At 50.5% G+C, this 19,209-nt stretch overlaps 1 protein-coding gene across 2 annotated transcripts in view; it reads right to left on the bottom strand.

Moving 5' to 3' along the window:
* LOC117237231 (inactive tyrosine-protein kinase 7-like) overlaps positions 1-19,209 on the bottom strand; it is a 34,331-nt gene that overhangs the window by 9,072 nt on the left and 6,050 nt on the right. Inside the window, exon 2 of one of the 2 annotated variants that reach the window (XM_033501003.1) lies at positions 16,648-16,947. In XM_033501003.1, the coding sequence (XP_033356894.1) occupies positions 16,648-16,947 (300 nt within the window). Of the gene's footprint in view, positions 1-16,647; positions 16,951-19,209 lie in introns of both variants that reach the window. The other variant, XM_033500999.1, reaches the window with a different exon arrangement.

Below are 19,209 nucleotides of genomic sequence, written 5' to 3'. Positions count from 1 at the left end.
ACACTCTGATGTACGAGTCGAAAGGTATCGCGCAACGTCAAGAGCCGTGTCTTCTTCGTCCTCGTGCGCTACCTACTTACTTACGAACGCCATATAAAATTCTCTGCAAGTATAAAGCTGGCTGGAAGATTTCTGGCGCGTGCGACCGATCATCTCCTTCAAAAAGGTTCAAAAGGGAGAGACAGAGGGGCAGCGTTTCGCGAATACACCGTTTTCAGTTGGAAAAGCGAACGTATCGACGCCGCTGGGACAATGCTTTGCGAGTTGGAGGGTCGAACGGGAGCGAGGCCCGAGGCGGTTGAAAAACAGCTGCGGAAACAAACGGCAGAAGTGGCTTTTCTTCCACGAGAAAGAGGGAAAAATTCGTAAAGCGACCGCGTCGCAACCGATATCGAACCGGCCGCGAGCGTAGACGATCGAAATACACAATGGTCTGGTCGGAGTCGAGCCAAAGGCTACCAACAGGCGCGGCTCTTCTTTAAAACCGCGCCGTTATTAAACTTTTAATACGCGTGATTATAAATTGCCTTGCGTAAATATCCCATCGATAGCGAACGAATCCAGATTATTCTTCCCCTTTCGTGGTCCTCTTCTTTCAATACCGAACAAGCAGCGGGAATGAAAAAAGTACAAAAGAGAATCGAAATACGTTGGAATCATAAATACACGAGGGCTATTTACGACTCTGGAATACCATCGAAAAGACATAAATTTCCGTGAATTTGTGCAGAGCGATTTAGCGATACAAATTCTCGCAGACACTCGTGACTCCGGCGACATTTTATCTCGCGGCAACGGAGAAGAAGAATCGTCGAGCTGCAGGTGAAGCGTCAGCGTCGAAGAGTGGCATTCGAAGGGAATTTCTTCTCGTTGTTTCGTTTACGTACGTGGCGATCCGCGAAAATCATCCCTTTAACGAGAGAACCGCACACAGTGCGTTGAGGGCGGATTTTAACGAGACTCTGTAAACGGACGAAGAAAAGGGAAAGGCGCGTGTGCCCGGCGGTGCTCGAGAGTGAAAAGGAAGAAATAAAAGTTGAAATTCCGATCGAGGTTATCGAATGGCCTGTCGGCGTGTCAGATTATCGCTATGATCGGGTGCACCGCAGACCGTGTGGCGCCGACCTTGCCAGCGATCGGTCGGAATCTATGAAAGGGGACGGGCCCGCTATCCCCTTTTGTCGTTCGAACCTCGATTCACAAGCCTTCTCGGCGTTCTTTCTTTAGCGCTGTCGTGCCGTGTGGTACGCAGCGTCAGCGTTACGGAGCGAACTGGTCGAAAAATCTTGAAAGTCGGCCGTTCGTGCTCGTGACGAGCGGTCGAATTAAAATTTTCCAGGGGTCTGAGCAAACGAAGGGGGGACCGCGGGAAAAAGGGCGACGAAACAACGGAACGCGACAAAGGGAATGCACAGGGCTGAAAACTCGGGACCGCGCGCCAAGGATAAAAACGAAATAATTTTCCTCGTTGAATTGAAACGATTCCCGCGAAAGGGGCATCGCCCGGGGAGCTAAAAGCGTCCCGTTTCAAATCTAATATCCCTTGAAAAGACAAAGCACTCCCCTTGGAGATCGTTTACGTACATTGTAAACCGAAAAGGACATGAAAGAATGCCGCCAAAGGGGTGACGGACGGCTGCCGGCACAGAGAATCCGAGAAAGAGAGCGAGAGAGCGAAAGACTGGGTGCGAGACGAGGTGGAGGTGTGGGCGACCGGGTGAAGGCAGAGGGGGTGAGGCGTTGAGGGAGAAGAAAAGCACGCCCGGGTCCCGTTTTCCGCGCGACGCGCCTCTCCCCGACCGATTCCGCCTTTCCACGAGGCCGCTGTTTATCCTAGACGTGCAAACAAGCCGCGGTTTTCTCTGGAAACCTTCGGTCGAAAGGAAGAGGGAGTGACGCGAAGCACACTCGAGCCTCGGACCGGTCGTGTCGTGGCCACGCGGACCTGGACGTGCACGCGGACGCGGACGCGGACCAACACCCGACGTAAAACGATGGGAAGAGTGGCCGCCCGGCTCTCTCGTTGAATTATTAGTGGATTACGTCGTGTCGAGAAACCAGCCGCGCCGCGTTCTTCTCACTCGAGGGACGTTAGCCTCGCGAACACCGAGAAAAAACGAGCGGAGAGGGAAGGGCCGGCATCGAAGGGAAAGAGTGGCGAATGCCGACACAGACAGAGAGACGAAAGAGATGAAAGGGTAGGCGAGCTAATTCGCCGACAGGAGTGTCGGTCAGAGACACCGCCGGTCTACACGTACTCGTTTCCAGACACGTTGCTTGGAGCCTCGATGGACCAACCTCGCGAGACTAGCGACGGCTCTGACTCGCCCACGAGTCTTCGCGCTTCTGCCAAACCGTTCGCAACTTCGCGCCGCTTCAACCGTCGTCGTCGTGTACTCGGAGTTTCGTGGTTGTTCCTGCGGTTGTCGAATTTCGGATAGCCGCGAGGTCTCCGGAGAGACGAGTTTCACGAAATGGACGCAGAAACGCAAGCTAGCGTCGGACGAAGCACTTCCACGTTGATCCGAAATACATCCGATCTCCGGTTTCTCCCGTTCTTCGTATAAATTCTCTCCTCCGACGAAGTTTACTCCGATACGCGCGTTTAAAGACCGCATACCCTTTAAGGTATCGGAATTTATGAATGGCAACGGTGACCCAAAGAGACGAGAGAAAAAAAAGTTGAACGCCTGAGAAGGCTCACAAAAAAGCGTGTTATCTTCGAGTAACACGAGCAAGACGAGGATACAAAAAGCAGAGCGGATCGGTTCGAGCTGTTTCGGCCAGATCAGATAGAAAGACTGGAGAGAAAAAGTGTATACGGCCGCGGGGGCTAACGCAACCCGAGAGTCATTGTCGTAGATACCGAACGATCCGTGAGTAACCAGCGTGAAAGCCGATACGTTTTACTAACACAATTACAATTGTCCGGTGAGCTCCGAAAGAGACGCGCGTGCGAAAGTACGCCGTAGATCGATCTACGAGACGAACGGCTGGCTACTCGAAACCGACGCGTTTCTTCAAAGGGCACACACCGAGTTCCGAGCCAATCGCCGAGAGATCGTCGCGAACGATTGCTTTCTAAATAAACAAATCCGCTGCCACGACTCGGCCCAATCTCTTTTCCTTTTTAAACCGTATCGCTGGCGGCGTTCCTCTTTCGAGGAACCCGACACCGTACCGGCATGGCCGAGCCAGATAAGCCCCGGAAACGCGTTGTTTACGCGCTATCGAACTTATATACGAGAGCGGGCAAACTATGCGCACAGAGCAAACGCGAGAACCACGGACGATCGCAGTGGCCGTATCGTCCCGCCGATTTGTGCGTCGTTCCGCGTCAGGGTATAACCGTAAAATGTGAAATATAGGAATGGAGGTGCAGCAGCACACGAATGCGCACAGACGACCGGAACAGGCGAAGGTGACAATCCACGGTGGAAAAACCTAACATTTTTCCAGCGAACGACTGGAAAGGAAGGCGACAGAAAATATTTCATTGACGCGTGGATCGCAGGCAGATTTTTAGCGAGCGAATAAGCATCTGATTTTTCGTTCAACCGCTCGGTCGACGTAGAATCAGCCGTACACGCGTCGTAGCAGCGTATTAGGGGGATAGAAAGGGAAGAAAGAGAAAGAGAGGGTAGCCGACGTACCCTCGCCGGCACGCCGTTCGAAAGACGAAGAAAACGAACGGCGAAGGTGCGACGAGGAGATTAAGAGAAAGAAGGAGAGAACGCGCATCGGCTGCAAAGAAGAGAGGCGGACAGATACCGTAGCAGAAAGGGAGCGAGAGAAAGAGAGGGATGCAGGGTGGCTCTGTTCGGGGGTCGGTCGTTGCCATGGGGATGGTAGTAAAGCAGGGAAAGAGAAGGGAGGGTCGGTCGATGCAAACGCACCATAAAGTTTTATGGCTCTCCAGAACTGTACCTATCCGCCCTCGTCTGCCGCAGCTCTGGGTCGCCGGCTCGCTTCTTCGTTTCGGGAAACTCCGCTGCTACGCGCCTTTGACCGAATCGAATTTTTTCCATCCGCCGAAAAATCAACCGTATCGTCGAGAAACAAAGAATATCGACGCTGGCTATTCCCGGAGCACGCGCTCCGTTCCCAGGAAGAATCAATTTTGACGCGAATCCACGTTCGATACGGAAGAATATCGTATGACTTTCTTTGAAAAAGGCTGGACGACTCTTGTTCGAGCTGCTCCCCGGCGATCGCGATCGCTCTATGGGGCAAACGGGACAAAAGGAGAAACGAACTATAGAGGCGCGTCGAACCGATATTTTTCCGCGTTCGCGGAGAAAACGAAGATCATGGAAATAGCACACGATCGGTCGCCGATGGGTCTTCTCTATCTTCAGTCTCGTCGTGCGATTGTTCGAGCGAAAAACGCGACAAATCTCGCGCCACCGTGAAAAGAACGTTTAACGTTGATTATCCGCGATTCATCCTGCAACGCGAACCGTTTTAATTGAGCGGAGAGATTCGCGAGAGTCCGAGTCGCGCGCCGTTAACGAGCGAAATCGATTCTCGCTCGATAATTTCGTGTCGGCGGGCCAGCTCGATTCGATACTCGGGACATACAGGGGGTGGTTCCGCTAACGGAAAAAAGCACCGAGAGAGACGGAAAAATCGGGGCTTGCCAGGGATTTTTAGCAGCGAACTTACTAACGAACGAGTCTCTCCACCTCGTTACTTTTCGCGTCGCAATTATTTCGCCGTGCTTCGAATTTCAAAACTGTTTATACATTATACATCGATCGCTCTCCCTCTCTCTCTCTCTCTCTCTCTCTCTCTCTCTGTCTCTCTCCTTCCCTCTTTTTTTCTCCATTTGCGCGCGGTGATCAAATATTTTTGGGAAAGCTATTTCGGGTTAGAAATGCTTCGAACAACGATCGGACGTTCCTCGTGCTTCTCCGTCCGCTGATAACGACGCCAGCGGAGACACCGAAACGCTGTTGCATCTTTTATGACACGTTGTAAAACGGTGACATAAATCCTCTTTCGGAATGGTAAGACTCGAGATAGGATATCGGTCGTGGTCGATGACGAACACACGGGGATTATCGGGGTAATAAAAATGGACGGCTCTGCAGCAGTCGGTTCGTTTACTTTCCAGAAGAACAGAATCCACTACAAATCGTCTCTAGGAGATATTGTACGCTACGACGATAGATAGTGCCGTGAGAGTCGTACTCGAGCCGCTCTGAACACCTTCGAGGAAATGAAATGTAAATATTGGAACGAGACGCTGCTACGTATTCGCATCGACGAACCTTGTAAAATTGTCGTTCGTTCGTTCTCCTTGGAAGCGCGCCGTGACAATTTATCCTCGCCGTTTCGCCACTTAAAACGTCATGCACAGTTTCACAAAATTCACCGCGACTCCCATCGTTCGAAATTCCACGTTTCAGACGTGAAGGAAACAGCAATAAGTACGGCGAAACGATTGTCACGGAAATAAAGCGTTTACATGCGTGTCTCCAGAAAAATACACATCGACCTGCGTCTCGCGTCTTCCACGAATTATCCAATTTCGGGAAAACTAGAAGGCTGCGAGGAAGGAAAGAAGTCGAACGGTGAGAGCGAGAGAGAGAGAGAGAGAGAGCGGGCGAGAGAGCCGAGGGGGACGCAGAGTGTATTGCGAACGTGCCCCGAGTGCCAATCCTCAAAACCACCCCAGAAAGAATACAAAAACCGTGCGAGAGAGGCGAGGCTAGGTTCCAGGGGGAACGTATCCGGCAGGGAGACAGGGACAGAGCCAGAGAGAGAGAGAGGAACACGGTAATTATTTTCGAACCGTCAAACCTGCGTGTGAAGAGGGTGATGCCAGCCGTCATGCGAGAATCAAGGGTTACCTAGCCGAATAATACTTAAGCTTTATTAGCGGCGTAGTCGAGCTCGAAAAACTCCTTCGAATTATACGTCTCCCCTCCCTTTTCTGCGAACGAGTGCGCTGAATTCCCGTGAAAATCCCGACGCTTCCCGTAACACCGCGCAAATATCCTCGTTACCAACGCGACGCCGTTAAGGTCGTTAAAAAGTTAGCAACCGGTCGAGTCGCGCCTTCCGCGCAAGTTTCGCAACGTATCGCGGAAAACTGTGGCTGTCCGATAGCCCTTCGGTATAATTTAATAACGTTCGATCGCGCCAACTTTCTCTCTCTCTCTCTCTCTCTCTCTCTCTCTCTCTCTCTCTTTCTGACTTGCCTCGCATTCTCGACGTCTTATCGAGCCAGGAGACATCGCCTACATGAAGTCGGAGGAGAACAAGGAGCGAGAGGGGCACCGTGAAGTCGTCCGATATCTACGGTTTAAAGCGGGCTTTAATTAAAAATCTATTTGCAAGCAACTCGGTATATTTCTACGGCGCGATTGGTAATTGTAAGGCAAACACAGCGGCGAGCTGAATACCGCTTTCATCGCTTGCAGAGAGAATCTTAGACGCTGCGATGGAACATCGAGTCGTACTGTTTGCCGAGTAAATGTTGCCGGTATATTTGAGCACGTATAAATCAATAAAACAAACTGTAGGCAGGTGTACGCTTCATCGGCCGTTTCAACTCGACCAGTGCAACTCCGTGCGCCTCTTTAGCCGTGCGCACTGAAAAGCCAACTAACTTCCATAGAACGGAACGAAAGCGCGTGTCTGGTGGTTTCGTTTGTTTTTTCTTTGTTCGCCGCGCAACGTTCCATAAAAAGTCCATAGTATCCGGCAGCACAAAGGCGCCGTTTGTTTTCCTCTTTTTCAAACTTTTACCGGGTTAATCATATAATTAAATCGAGACGCGGGGTCTCAAAGAAGTAGCAAACGAGACCGAGCTTTTGACAAATTTCCGTCGAAAAAAAAAAAAAACGAAACAATAGGGACACAAAGAAAGAGGGAGGCAGAGAGAGAGAGAGAGAGAGAGAGTTTTCTCTAACGATTTGCCGCATGGCGTGAAATAGAAACGTTGGTTGCGTACGCGCCGCGAGAAAGAGGCGAAAAAGAGCGGATATTACTTTTCGAGCAGTCTGCCTGGCCTTTTGACCGATTCCGAAGTGGTCGGACAAGCTTTACCAGCTATAGGCTGTTCTCGAATGAAATCTCAGCGCGACGCGCATATATTGCAATTACGACAAGAATCTCTCGCAGAGTTTGAAAGAAACGAGCGAAAGAGAGGCGGCGGATGCGGGTGACAGAAAGATGCAGACGGCGGGAGCATCGATTCGTGCCGCTCATCGCTTCGGCTCGTTTCTCCGAACGAGAGTCGCGTTGCCAGATAAAATTGCTGGAAATAGTGTCGCGTATCTGCGACCAGATACACACCGATACACCCACCACGTCGAGAGACATCGGAACGCCAAGATAAATTAGTTTCCCTCTCTTTTTCCTTTGCGGCCACGCTCGCCTCTCTACGCTACCACAACGCGGCGCAAAAAAAAAAAAAGGATAAAAAAGGAAAGAAAAAGGAAAGAGCAGAGTAGCGCGAGGAAATTATTACGTTTTTAATTTACCAGGGACGATTGGTTTTCACGACTCTCGGCGCAAATGAACGACGAAGGAGCGTGGAAAGTGAAGGGACGAAAGTTCTCGTGATTGCAGACGGCAAGATCGATCACAAAGTTAGAGTAAACATCGGAGAGAATTGCGACGTAACGAACGACCAAGATATCCCTCGTTTTCTTCGCAATTCCAACCAAAGAGCAAACTCTCCTTCTCGCCTAACATTCCGCAATTGCATTTCGTCTCGCGCTACCCGAGAGGAAACGCATCACAGCCGAGCGATCGTAAAACCGATCCAAAGATCAGGATTTCGCTGCCGATATTGCTTTCCCGCTATTCGAGAGACAGAAAGATGGATGAAATTTGCGGCTGTGCAAATGCGTGGTTGTATCCGCGCCACAGATAACATCGATTTGCGAAAAGTGAAAACCGAGAAGCGAGAGGAAGCCGAGGCGAAAAGCGAACGTGAAAGAGACAAGAGGATAAAGGGCCGGGCAGGCAGCAGCATCTCGATAACATCGGCGAGCGGAAATTTCGATTTTACATCGGATGCTAGATCGAACATCGATGGCGCCTCTCAAGAGTGATTTCTGATTCGCGCTGGCAGCGTAGCGATCGTGGTTCGACGCGACACCCTTTTTCGAAGCGGATCTCGGTAGGAACGCGATGCCGGATCGTGGAACAAAAGCGACCATTGTCGCGACTGAAAATCAGAAACGGCGAGATCACTTCCGTCCCCAGTCTGTGCTCGAGTTCGAGGGTCGAGCGCCTGCTAGCTCGTTCGCTTTCTCGCGTGAAATTGAGCCAAACAATGTGCGCGTGGCGGCGGTCGATGCTTAGTGTACCAGGCTCCCGCGTTAGACCCACGTAACAGAATTCGAGTGCATTGTAAATTCGTGCTCACTGCTCTTTCCTTTCTTCGCGTTGTTTAACAACGCCGGCATATCCTTTTTTTCCCCTTTTATCGATTTAGGAAAATAATGAAACGCGCCGTCTGCAAGGCCTTTACGAGTACGCGGTAACTACGAATCGAAAAAAGAATCGGACGCGGAGGGCAAGATTGCAGTATAGGAAAGGGCTGGCGGAAAGAAAAGAAAAAGGTGGAAGAGGGCGCGGAGAACAAGGGCGGATAACAGGTTGGAGAGGTAACGACGAAATAAAAAAAAAAATATTGCTCAGTCGTGCGATTTCTCTGACGACCACGTCCCCAGAAGTTCCTCTCACGACAGGAAAAACCGCTTGAACACCGGACTGACGTGTCGGTGAGAAACAAGTTTCATTTTATGGGTCGGCGACTTTCGTTAGCCGGAAATGAAAATTTGGAGCATCGTAAAGGCGCCCTCTTCACGGTGCTCTTATTTCGTAGCAAATGGATATTTCTTCTTACCAAAAAAGATTATTGCATCGCGAAACGATGACAGAATAAGTCTAGGAATTGGCAGAAGGATGCGTGTAACAAATATATCCCTTTTTGATTTACGAAAAAAGTAGGCGTTTTTCGTGCGTCACGCTTAAAAGGAAGGTCCTTTTAAACGCGGCAGCGGATAAGGAACGACTGCATTTCCGACCGATCTGAACGTAAATGGATCGTTCGTTCCCTTTCGCGCAGTCGAGTAGGCACCGTTGGGAGAAAGAGGGAAAAAGAGGGTGAAAGGAGAAGCATCTCGTAATGATAGCGGAGTCTGCATGCGCGCCTCCCTAATTCCCAAGGATCGAGATGCATCCATCGATATATATCTGCATCCATTGATGCATTCGGCGCACCGTTGCACCGCCACGAAATTAATAGCCTTGGAAGTGGCGTTTCGATTTCTCGACAACTTCGCCGAACGAAACAAACGTCAAAACGATCGTTCGAGAGCCGTAATTGTTGAACCGCGTCGTGCTTAACGAAATCGCCAGATCTCGGAAAGGAGTAAAAAAGAGAAAGAAGAGGAAACAATTTTTTTCCACGATAAAAGGGCAGATGGAGAGAAGGGGTAGACCGGCGTCCAAGGGGACTCGAGGCAGCGTCGTTTGGCCGACGTCAGCGTAATATGAAAAATATATTCGTCGTGTCCCATGAAATAACCAATTCCGGAGGCTCCGGTATTTTCCCCGTTTTTATCGTGCGGCTATCCATTTTTCCCTTGAAAAATTCGGTTTGGCGGTATTCGCGATTTCCCGCACCGTTTACATTGAACGCGAGAGCTTCGAGCAAGGAAATAAAACGGTCGCACGTCGATTTTGCAGGTGGTTTTCACGAGTGGCGGCCGTTAATTCTTCGCTCTCTCTCTCTCTCTCTCTCTCTTTCTCGTTCATCGCGCGACATTCTCGTATATTCGTACTCCATTCGCGTGGATGTACAGCGTATGGAATTCGAGCGTCGAACGTTCCTCGACGCGTCACGAAACGAGCGTCGTTCCATTTTTTTTTTTTTTTCAGACGACTCGCTCCGGCAGATTTACCGGATGAACAGGTGTCTGTTTCTGTTTCGCGACACGAGTCACCATCGTCGATGCTTAAACGTGCTCGAACAACTTATGCGCGCCAGCTTTTTTCCTTCGCGAACCGTACAACTAATTAGGGGAAAGCGCGCAAGGTTAATTAGTAAGGAGCGTAATTAATGGGAAGCCCAGGATCTTCCTTATTCATCGGCCAGATTCTCGCGACAGGGTGGCTCCTTCCTTTTTATCGCGTATCTTTTTTCTTTTCTTTTTTTGTTCCTATTTGCGCTCTTTTCTTTCGTCGACCTCCTCGCTGCTAGCACTGCTTCTCGTCCTTTTCTTTCCTCGCTTCCCTTTTCCTTCGTATCTACTCCCCCGTTGCTAGATGATCTCCCACTCTTTTGGCACTGCACGCTCCTTTTTTCATTTCTACACGCACCGAGCCGCACACACTCTCCTTTTTTCGTTCCACTGTATATTGGTCGGGTTCATTTAGCGCGAGAAATAATTACGGTGCTCCCCGGCTAAAATGCCTTACCGTGTGTACTTGGCCCCGATTGTTCGCCTCGATGACGGTAATTTGACAGACAGGGGTTGCGCCGTGCGAGACAAAAGTCGCGCGGAACAAATCGACCGGGAACGCTTGGCAAGCATCGGGTAAATCGCGGCAGCGCTCAACGAATTTCTTCTCTTTCGAGTGATACGTACGTACGTGTAAGGAAACATCAGGAAGAAAACCTGGATCAACCGAGGTATTTCCGTTATTCCAATCTCCATCCCCAGCGAACCGTACGCCAGGTCTTCCATATATCGCACCGAAGGGTCATTCGGTTATTATTCTATTCTATTCTATTCGGAAAACTCTGACGAGAATTTAACTCACGTTGACGATTGTCGACGAATGAGAAGTATAACCTACAATACGTACGCGTATAACGACCTTTCCCTGGAATCGAGGCAGACTACGAGAAACGCTTTAGGGGAACGACAGGCATAAAACGCGAAAACACCGTGAAAGCGATATTTACCAAGGTAGCGCTCGCTCTGCATCCTTTTTTATTTTAGGGTCACTCGAGAGTAGCCCGGCAGCCGTACACGGGTGCGAAGCATTGCACGACGGTGCACTACTGCAATTCATTCGGCACAATGCACCAACACAGCTCTAGCGGGATACGGCAAGCTGGAGAAACGAAAGAAGGGAAATAAAGAAAGGAGGAAGGGAGAGCCGGGGAAAGGATAGGTAGAGAAAGAGAGAATAAGAGTTTCTCGTGGTACGCGTTCACGACGAGCATCCGTGGTAGTGTTTTTAAAAATGCAGCCGCCCCGGGCTGCCTACAGCCTCAACGATTAGCTTACTACCCCTTCCCATCCCGTCCTGGCCTTTCCTTCTCCTCTTCAGCTTCACGTGCTCTTCCTCCGTCCCTTTCTTCTCGCGTCTCTCGCGCTCGCTCCCCGGCGACGACGACGACGACGACGACGACGATGAGGATGACGACGACGACTACGGTGACGGCGACGACGGCAACGACGACGCGCAGCCCGCACCAAGGCGAGACAATGAAAATGCAAGCAAACCCTCGCTGAATTGAGTTCTCCACCTGCGTGCGACCGACCGGGAGTAAGAGGAAAGAAGAGAACACGAGGACGGGGAAAGAACCAGAGAATCCCTATGGTAGGCTTGCCTCGAGATCTCGCGGATTTCCTCCCCTTTAAAGCAGATATAATTCGAAGCTTCGCCGAGGCGCTGTTTTGTTTATTCCGCGCTTTTTCCTCCGCTCTTTCTCTCCTCCCTTCGTTTTCTTTTTTCCCCGCTGCGAGAAAACATCGCGAATCAAGACGGCTCGATTAAATACTTGCGCGTGATCGCGATAAAAGTCGTTAGGACGCGAATAGAGCGAACGCGTGCGGTTATATGGCGATTCGAGACGATCCCGAGTCTCGCGAGCTAGAACGTTGTTGCAAAATTCGTTAAACACGCTGGCAACTTTCGGCCTGGAACGAACGCGTTCGCAGCGGGTATTCTTCCGCCTTTCTTCGAATTCATCGTCCGTTAAACGCTCCGCGCGTATGATTTATCGGCCAGGTGTTATTATTATACCGATGAAACGTGGATCGAAGCGCGCACCCTTGAAGCGAACCGGTAAATTTATCGTGGTATTGAGGAGGGTCGGCACGCGTTGCCGCCGTCAATGCGTAGCCGCTAAAAAATGGGTATTGTTGTGGTGTACAATAGGAGAAGCCTAATTGCCATTTGGCCTGGCGTTATACGGCCAGCCGCGAGGTTCACAGGCGGTGCTACGACGCGAGTCAAGAATGTGGATACGAAGACCTTCTTCGAGACCTTGGCTACGATTCAACGTTTCGCCGCGAACGTATAAATTAGTCGCGGTTATTAATTCGTCCGGTCTCAAAGGATTCAACGCGTGCAAGCCGGACCGAAGGAGCGAATAAATTAAACGTGGGCGCGAAAGTTAACTTTCCCGCGAGACGATCGCGTCACGGTGCGATCGAAATTATCCGCGCGATTACAATGGCGAAGAATTATCTCGGAACGCGAGTAGAACAGAAGGCGGGAGGGGTCTTTGAATAGAATTTCCAAAGCGAGCTATTTACCGCTCGAGCAGCGACAACGCGGCGAAGAAACGTCTGCCGACGATTGTTCTCGGAGGCAGCGCAACGACGAGGACCGGATGAAGTCGAAGCTACGAGCAAAAGTACTCGTTCAACCGGAGCTCATCGAAAAGTGGCGCTTTGCGGGGCGGAGGAAATGAGATTCCTGGGAGAACGATGGCTTATTGTCGACTACGCACAATGCGTGAGGTTTAATTGCCGGTCGAGACCGCGAAGAAGGTAAACGAGGAGCGGCGAGAACGCGAACGGTCGTTCGTCGCGACCGCAACCCTATTAGAAGCCGGAGACACAGGATTTTTCACGGTGGCTGAAGCCACTTTTCGATCCCATTATCCACTCGTCTGCGGAATCGCGTTAACACTTTCAATCCGGAGACCCTTAAACCGTTAAATCTCACGAATCATCTGGCTGCTCGGGAAAAGAAAGGAAAAAGAGAAGAAAAAATAGAGATTAATAGCCCGGATATTTTTCGCCGCGAGCTCACCATTACGCTGAGCCAAGAGGAACGAGCGTTTATCCCGGCAAGAGGCGACGATTTTACCATCCCGCCCGTCATTTTCATTAGAATTCCCAACATCGATTTGCACCGTATCCGAGCGAAGTGGAAACGGTCGTAAAGAAAGAGAAGAACGGACCGAACTCGGTGGCGCGTGGAATAACTCGTTCGGTCTCTTAGGAGTCTTGCGTATCATCCGATGCAAAGGAAGTGGTTGCAAGACGAGGCGTAGCACGCTCGGTTCTACGTACACGGCGTATAAATCAGATAGGATCTCGCGTAAAGTAGAGGATACGCGTCGCGCTGAATTCAGCCCCTGGTCCCGCAGCTTGTCCCTCTCTGTCTGTTTCACTTTGACTCTCACACCCTCGCGGATGCCGTAGCTCGAGGCTGAACAACTTCCTATCCATTGTCGCGTATCGCAGCAGGCTCTTCCTCGTCGCGAAGCGAGATGTTATTTTTTTATTTGGACAAAGGATCCTCCTCGGCGTGTTATTACCCCCCGTGCGTCCGTCCCTCGTAGCCTGGTCTGTGGCCGCGAGCCGAGGGGTTGGAAATTAAAAGAGGGAAAGGGATGGTTTTCACGTCGAGGTACGCGGAATATTCACGGCGGGCCAGCTCGTCATCGCCGAGCGTGTTCGAGAGATCACTCGTCAGACGCTCGACCTTTCGAGGGTGGAAAAACCAGAGTTTTCGTCTACCCTGCTTTTCGATATCGCGAAATTATTTCCAAGCTCTCTCGCGTGTTTAATTACGTTCTTTCTATGATTACAGGCCGTTGTTTTGTATCGAGTAATTATACGCGATCGTTAATACGGCGCGATTGAAAACGAACGATTGAGAATGGGAGGCAGCGGATGGCGCGTTTACGCGAAAAACGCATTTGCGTTCTATCGGAAAGCGCAACACGCGCACCTTATATTTAATGGAGCCAAAATGCGCCAGTATACCGTTTACACGCATATGGTATCCGAGCGGAGGAGACATTTCGAGCGTGTTCAAAGGATTAACCGAAATAAGCTCGCCCACAATGCGCGCCCCGAAACACGCGCACGATTCAGTCCGACTAGCTTTATTCCTTGAAATTCTGGAAATTTCGCCATAAACAGGTCTAATAGCGTGGCGATATCTCCACGCTTTGGAATAACCGTAATCTCGCAAGGTTTTCGTGCAACTTCGCTAGCAGCGAGATCGTTTCAGCTGATTAACCGAGAGTCGTCTTGTATATTCTCAGGCGCGTCTAATTAAAAGAAAATATCTACTCGTATTTTTAAGGTCGCTTACGAGACTCGGTACGCTGCAAGATCTTCGCAGTAGAAACGTTAAACGACGATTGGCCGAGAACGTGTAAAAAGCAACGTGCGAACGTGTTGCCGTTGCTAGTCCATTTGTATCTTTCGTCGGCGAAACGGTGAATGACCACGCCTTGTACGGCCTTGGCCTTCGTGAAAAGAACCGGATCGACGACCGGACGGGCGGTACCGAATTGTCAAAGGGACTAGATATTAGACGCAGATTAATCAGCTGTTGAACGCGCGCGTACGTTCCATAGGGATTTCCGTTTCCGTTTCGAATCGAACAAAAGACACGTCCCCCCGGTGTCGTCGGTTCAAAGATCGATAACTCTTTGCAAAGGTACCACCAGACGGATTTAATTAATCAAACGGGAAACAACTATAAACGTTAGACGGCATCGACGATTTGAGTCCATAAGCGTTTTATCCGTTGGATAATTCCCTTTCATCGGAACGATTCGAGCGAATCCGCGGATGAAAGGGTGGTTCGTCGGTTGGACGAAATTACGCGATGCCTAGACGAAATTCATTCGCGAACGGAGGAGACGGAAAACGCTGCAGCCATGGCGAGCCGAAGAAAACGTTCCATCGTCATTATCATTATTATATTTATCGCAATTATCAAAAGGAATCGAGCCAGGCGACGGGTATTAAGCACGCGCTAAATGTACTCGTGCTCGGTACACTTCACCGGGTTGGCAGCAGCGTGTAATAATAATTACGAAACGATACATGATAACGAGGTGCCGGGACGCTAACGACGCCCTGACGTCGTTTCTCTCTTTCCTCGCTCTTGCCTCGCCAGCCCCCGCAACCGTTTCACCACTATTTCTCTCTTCTTTTCCCGTCCTCGACGGTTCCCCGATTTAATAATATGTACTTTTTTTTTTTTGCAAATTTCTTCATTATTCATTCAATATCGCGGCACCGCGGTTCGCGCCTCCTCGGTTACCGCGTCGATTTTTTCTTTTTTCTTTTTCACTTTAGCTCGTTCCCCCTCGTCCTACGCGCGGAAAGCACCTATTTTGTGCGTTTTCAAATACAAATAAAAAAATGCCAGCAACTCGCGCACCTCGCTAGTAACATTATACGTATTTTCCTGCTTCCTCTCTCCTCTTCCGCTCAGTCAACTCGTCACACCCGTCTCGACGCTAAGCATCGTCGTCGTCGTCGTCGTCGTCGTCGTCGTCGTTGTCGTCGTCGTCGTCGTTGCCGTCGTTGTCGTCGTCGTCGTCGTTGTCGTTGTCGTTGTCGTCGTCGTTATCAGCGACAACTTTCGTCTCGTCGAATTTATTTTCCGGGGATCCTTGAGCGTTTTGAAATCGTTAAAACGCGAACACGTCTGCGCCCAGGGCCGTCGTCACCGACAGACGCCATATTGGGCAGCTCGGTTCGAGAGCAAATTATCTTGCTTAATTAATGTCGCGCTGGCGAATAATTGGAATCGCGAGAGGGGCGGGAACGCCGAAAGAGCTCACGGTGGCCGAGTTCAGCAGCCGAGGCTATCGCGAATCGATTCCTATCTCCGCGCTTCCCTTTCGTTTCGACCCCTTCTTTCTCGGTCTCTTTTTCTTTCTCCCGCTCTCCGATTTCCCCCTTCCATCCATCGGCGCGGTTCGTTCTGTTCGTTTCGCTTGTCTCTCTTTGGTTCGTTCGGCTCGTGTAATTTCTGCACGGCAGGCGTTTGATCTGCGCTTTTGCGGAGAAAGGGCGATTAAAAAGTGCCGTGAGAATAACATAGCCACGGTGAAATCCGTTGTAGCGTCGCTTTGAATCCCTCGGGCGTTGGTCTCGGGACTGTCCTCTCTTACCATCGCCCATCTTCCTTCGCTCTATCGTTTCATCTCCCAAGCTCCGTCTTGCTCTCGCACTTTGTCGATTAAGCAACGCGACCGTGAACGCGGGATTATACCGGTTTGCCGCATTTCGGTGAGGCACGACACGCGCGGGACGCGAGGTTCGCGCCACGCTCTCGAGACCTACGCGATTAATCTCTCGATGGTCTCGCCCACCATCACGAGCACGTTATTAATTAAATGCCGGCGAGCTAGCGCTCGTTAAAAAATTCTCGTATTTGCGCCAAGAAACGAGTTCCATTTCGCGCGACGCGCCGCGCCGTTAAACGCGTTTGTATCGCGATCCTACCGCGTTTTTTTTTTTTTTTTCTCTTTTTCTTACTTTCATCGATCAGGATTTCACGCCTTCGACCAAACAGACGTCGGCGAATTAATCGTGGAACGTAACTACTCGTGCAACGGACGTGCACTCTCGGCGGACAAATTAGCGAGAAATCGAGTACCATAAAACAGTTACTCACATTGAATGTCGATCTTGGCTGGTGAACTCTCGATGGAATATTCAGTTTCCTCGTGGGTGGCGACGCAGACGAAGTTGCCACTGTCGAGGATTCGGTTCACCCTGGTGATGCGAAGGTCGCCGCCATCCTGGTGTCTCCGTGGACTCGGTGCCAGCGGCTGTCCGTCGATCTTCCACGAGTACTTGACCAGCGAACTGGGCTGTGCCTCGCATCTCAAACGCACCGGGGATCCCTCGGCGACCGAGTGCTCGCCGGGACTCACGGAGAAGTAGAGGCTGCCGTCTTGACCAAATACCGGTACCACTGTGCAAACACATCGATCGAACGTTACACGATTCCGATTAATCATCGTCCATCGAAACGTAGCTAAGAGAGAAAGAGACAGAGAGACAGAGAGAGAACAAAATCATCGATACGCTTTTTTCTTTCTCCACCGACGATTCAGCGGATCCTTTGACTTCGAACCGTGCGAACCAACAACGTTGGGAAATTCCGTTAAAAACGAGGGTCGCGTGGTGAATTTTAACCGGGAAGTTCCGCTTCGACACCCCGCATCGTTTGGAAATCGCGGGGATAAGATGAAATGCCGACACGAGCGTTATGGTATCGTTATTAAAAATATCGTTAATTACCAGAGTAGAGCGGTAACAATCGAGCGATAAACAGCTCGACGAGGAAACGCTGTAAAACGGATGGCAACAAGAGCTTCGCTCTTTGAATGCGGAACTCTCATTAAGTTGATTGATAATTAGCACGGGGCAACGTTATTGTATCGATGTCCTTTGATATCCGCCAGCAGCAAAGGTCTTCCTCTGGCACGCCGCCCCCTGTCTCGTTTCTCGGTGCACCGTTTAATACGATTTCTTTTTCTCTGTTTTTGTTTTCGGGATATTACCGCGCGCGATACGCCATCCTCTCTCCTCTTTGCCAGCTGTGCCTGCGCTCGTTGTGTTTTCAGGATACGAACGTAGATGCATGTCCCTAGAGTAATTCCGCACAATTTGCCGATTGCCGCGGGTATCTGCGCGTCGACGATTCGAGTCGAGCAAGAAGAACCAGAGAGGAAGATAATATCCGAATGACATCCGTGAAATACGCGACAGGTGTTCTTCGCGGAGTACGTATTGAAGCGTGCGCACCGGGCGACTGCTATCGAGAGAAAGACGTCTACTCGTTCAACGAGCTTATTAGTTGCTCGTTAATAAGCTTCTCTACCGAGACGGAACGATTTAAGCTTCCTGAGCTAATTAGGCAAACCTTCTGATCTGATTCCGACACGTATCGGCAAACTCGGCTTCTAGTTTCTTCCACGTTCCAACGAATTCGAGACAAAAAGCGAGACGGATACGTTGCCGGTAAATTGGGAGAGAGAGAGAGAGAGAGAGAGAGGTTGGCTAGTTTTTAATCGTTTGTGCTCAAATCGTACACGAAAAACTCGCTTTCGAGCAACGTCCATGAACAAACGTTGGGAACGAGCTGCAAATAGTGGGGCGTGCAAATTAAACGAACCACATTGTACCAGGTAGGGTGGTGCGGCGACGCGAGCAGAGCAAAAGGCGGACACGGACAACGGCGTAGAGGGAACACGGTCAGAAAAAACGAGTGCAAAGAGAAAAAAAAAGTCGTAACAAGAATCATCTGTTCGAGCATATTTTTTTCGCTTCGTGAACGTTACCGCTTCCGCGCTGTAAAAAATGGATAGGAAATGGATAGAAAAAAGTCTGGAGCTGGGAACTCGAGCGGCAGGCGTCCGCGCTCGCGATTCGCAGCCGTACTCTCGGCGTATCGATCGATCGCATCGCCGATTTTGCAAACATCCATCGCAACGTATATACGACGCGTATACTGTGGCGCGTTCGCGTACGTGTGTAGATTACGTTCTCTCTGTACACGAGCTGAAAATCGATTGTTGCGTTTCCATGGCTGGAATTCAAGCTACACACGTGCACGGTCAACGACGAGCCCGTCCAATGCGTCCAGGTATTCGGCCTGTTCACGCTTAACGGTTTTCCCAGAGCTAGCTAATTACCTCGCCGGCGACATTATCGGTGAACTCGAAATAACGCGGGTTTGCAGTTCGCGTGAATGGTCGGAGTTCGATCCCGTTGTCCACGATCCGCAACAGGAAAAGGGAAGAAGTCCTTCGAAGAGATACGCGAATCGCGATGAAAATAGAACCTGGTCCCCGATTGAAACTTTCTTGTTGTTCGGTTTCACGGTTTCTGCCGCGTTCGCGGAAGTCGATTAACGTTAGTTTCGTGCGATTCGAGACGCCGCTCGTTCGAAACGTTAACCCCAGGAATGGCCAGATCCGTAATGCCCAGTCGTAAATCTATCCCAACGGACCGATGCTCTTTTATTTGCCTCGGTTCGGATCCGCGTCAGTCGTCCGGCCTAATTGCGGGGCCAGGTACCAGACACCGTTGGCCGGATCTCTTGGTCGTTTCTAAATTTTAACCGTGTCGTTGCGGGGGAAGGCAGGGGATCCTGTTATTATCTCGTAGTAGATCAAAATTATCCTTTAAAATACAAAGGAGGAAGAGGATGGCGCGAGGTGGAGAT

The sequence above is a fragment of the Bombus vosnesenskii genome, unplaced genomic scaffold, assembly GCF_011952255.1.
Source record: "Bombus vosnesenskii isolate JDL3184/JDL3185 unplaced genomic scaffold, Bvos_JDL3184-5_v1.1 scf7180000013264, whole genome shotgun sequence".
NCBI classification, from domain to species: Eukaryota; Metazoa; Arthropoda; class Insecta; order Hymenoptera; family Apidae; genus Bombus; species Bombus vosnesenskii.
This window is presented reverse-complemented; position numbering and strand designations above follow the sequence as displayed.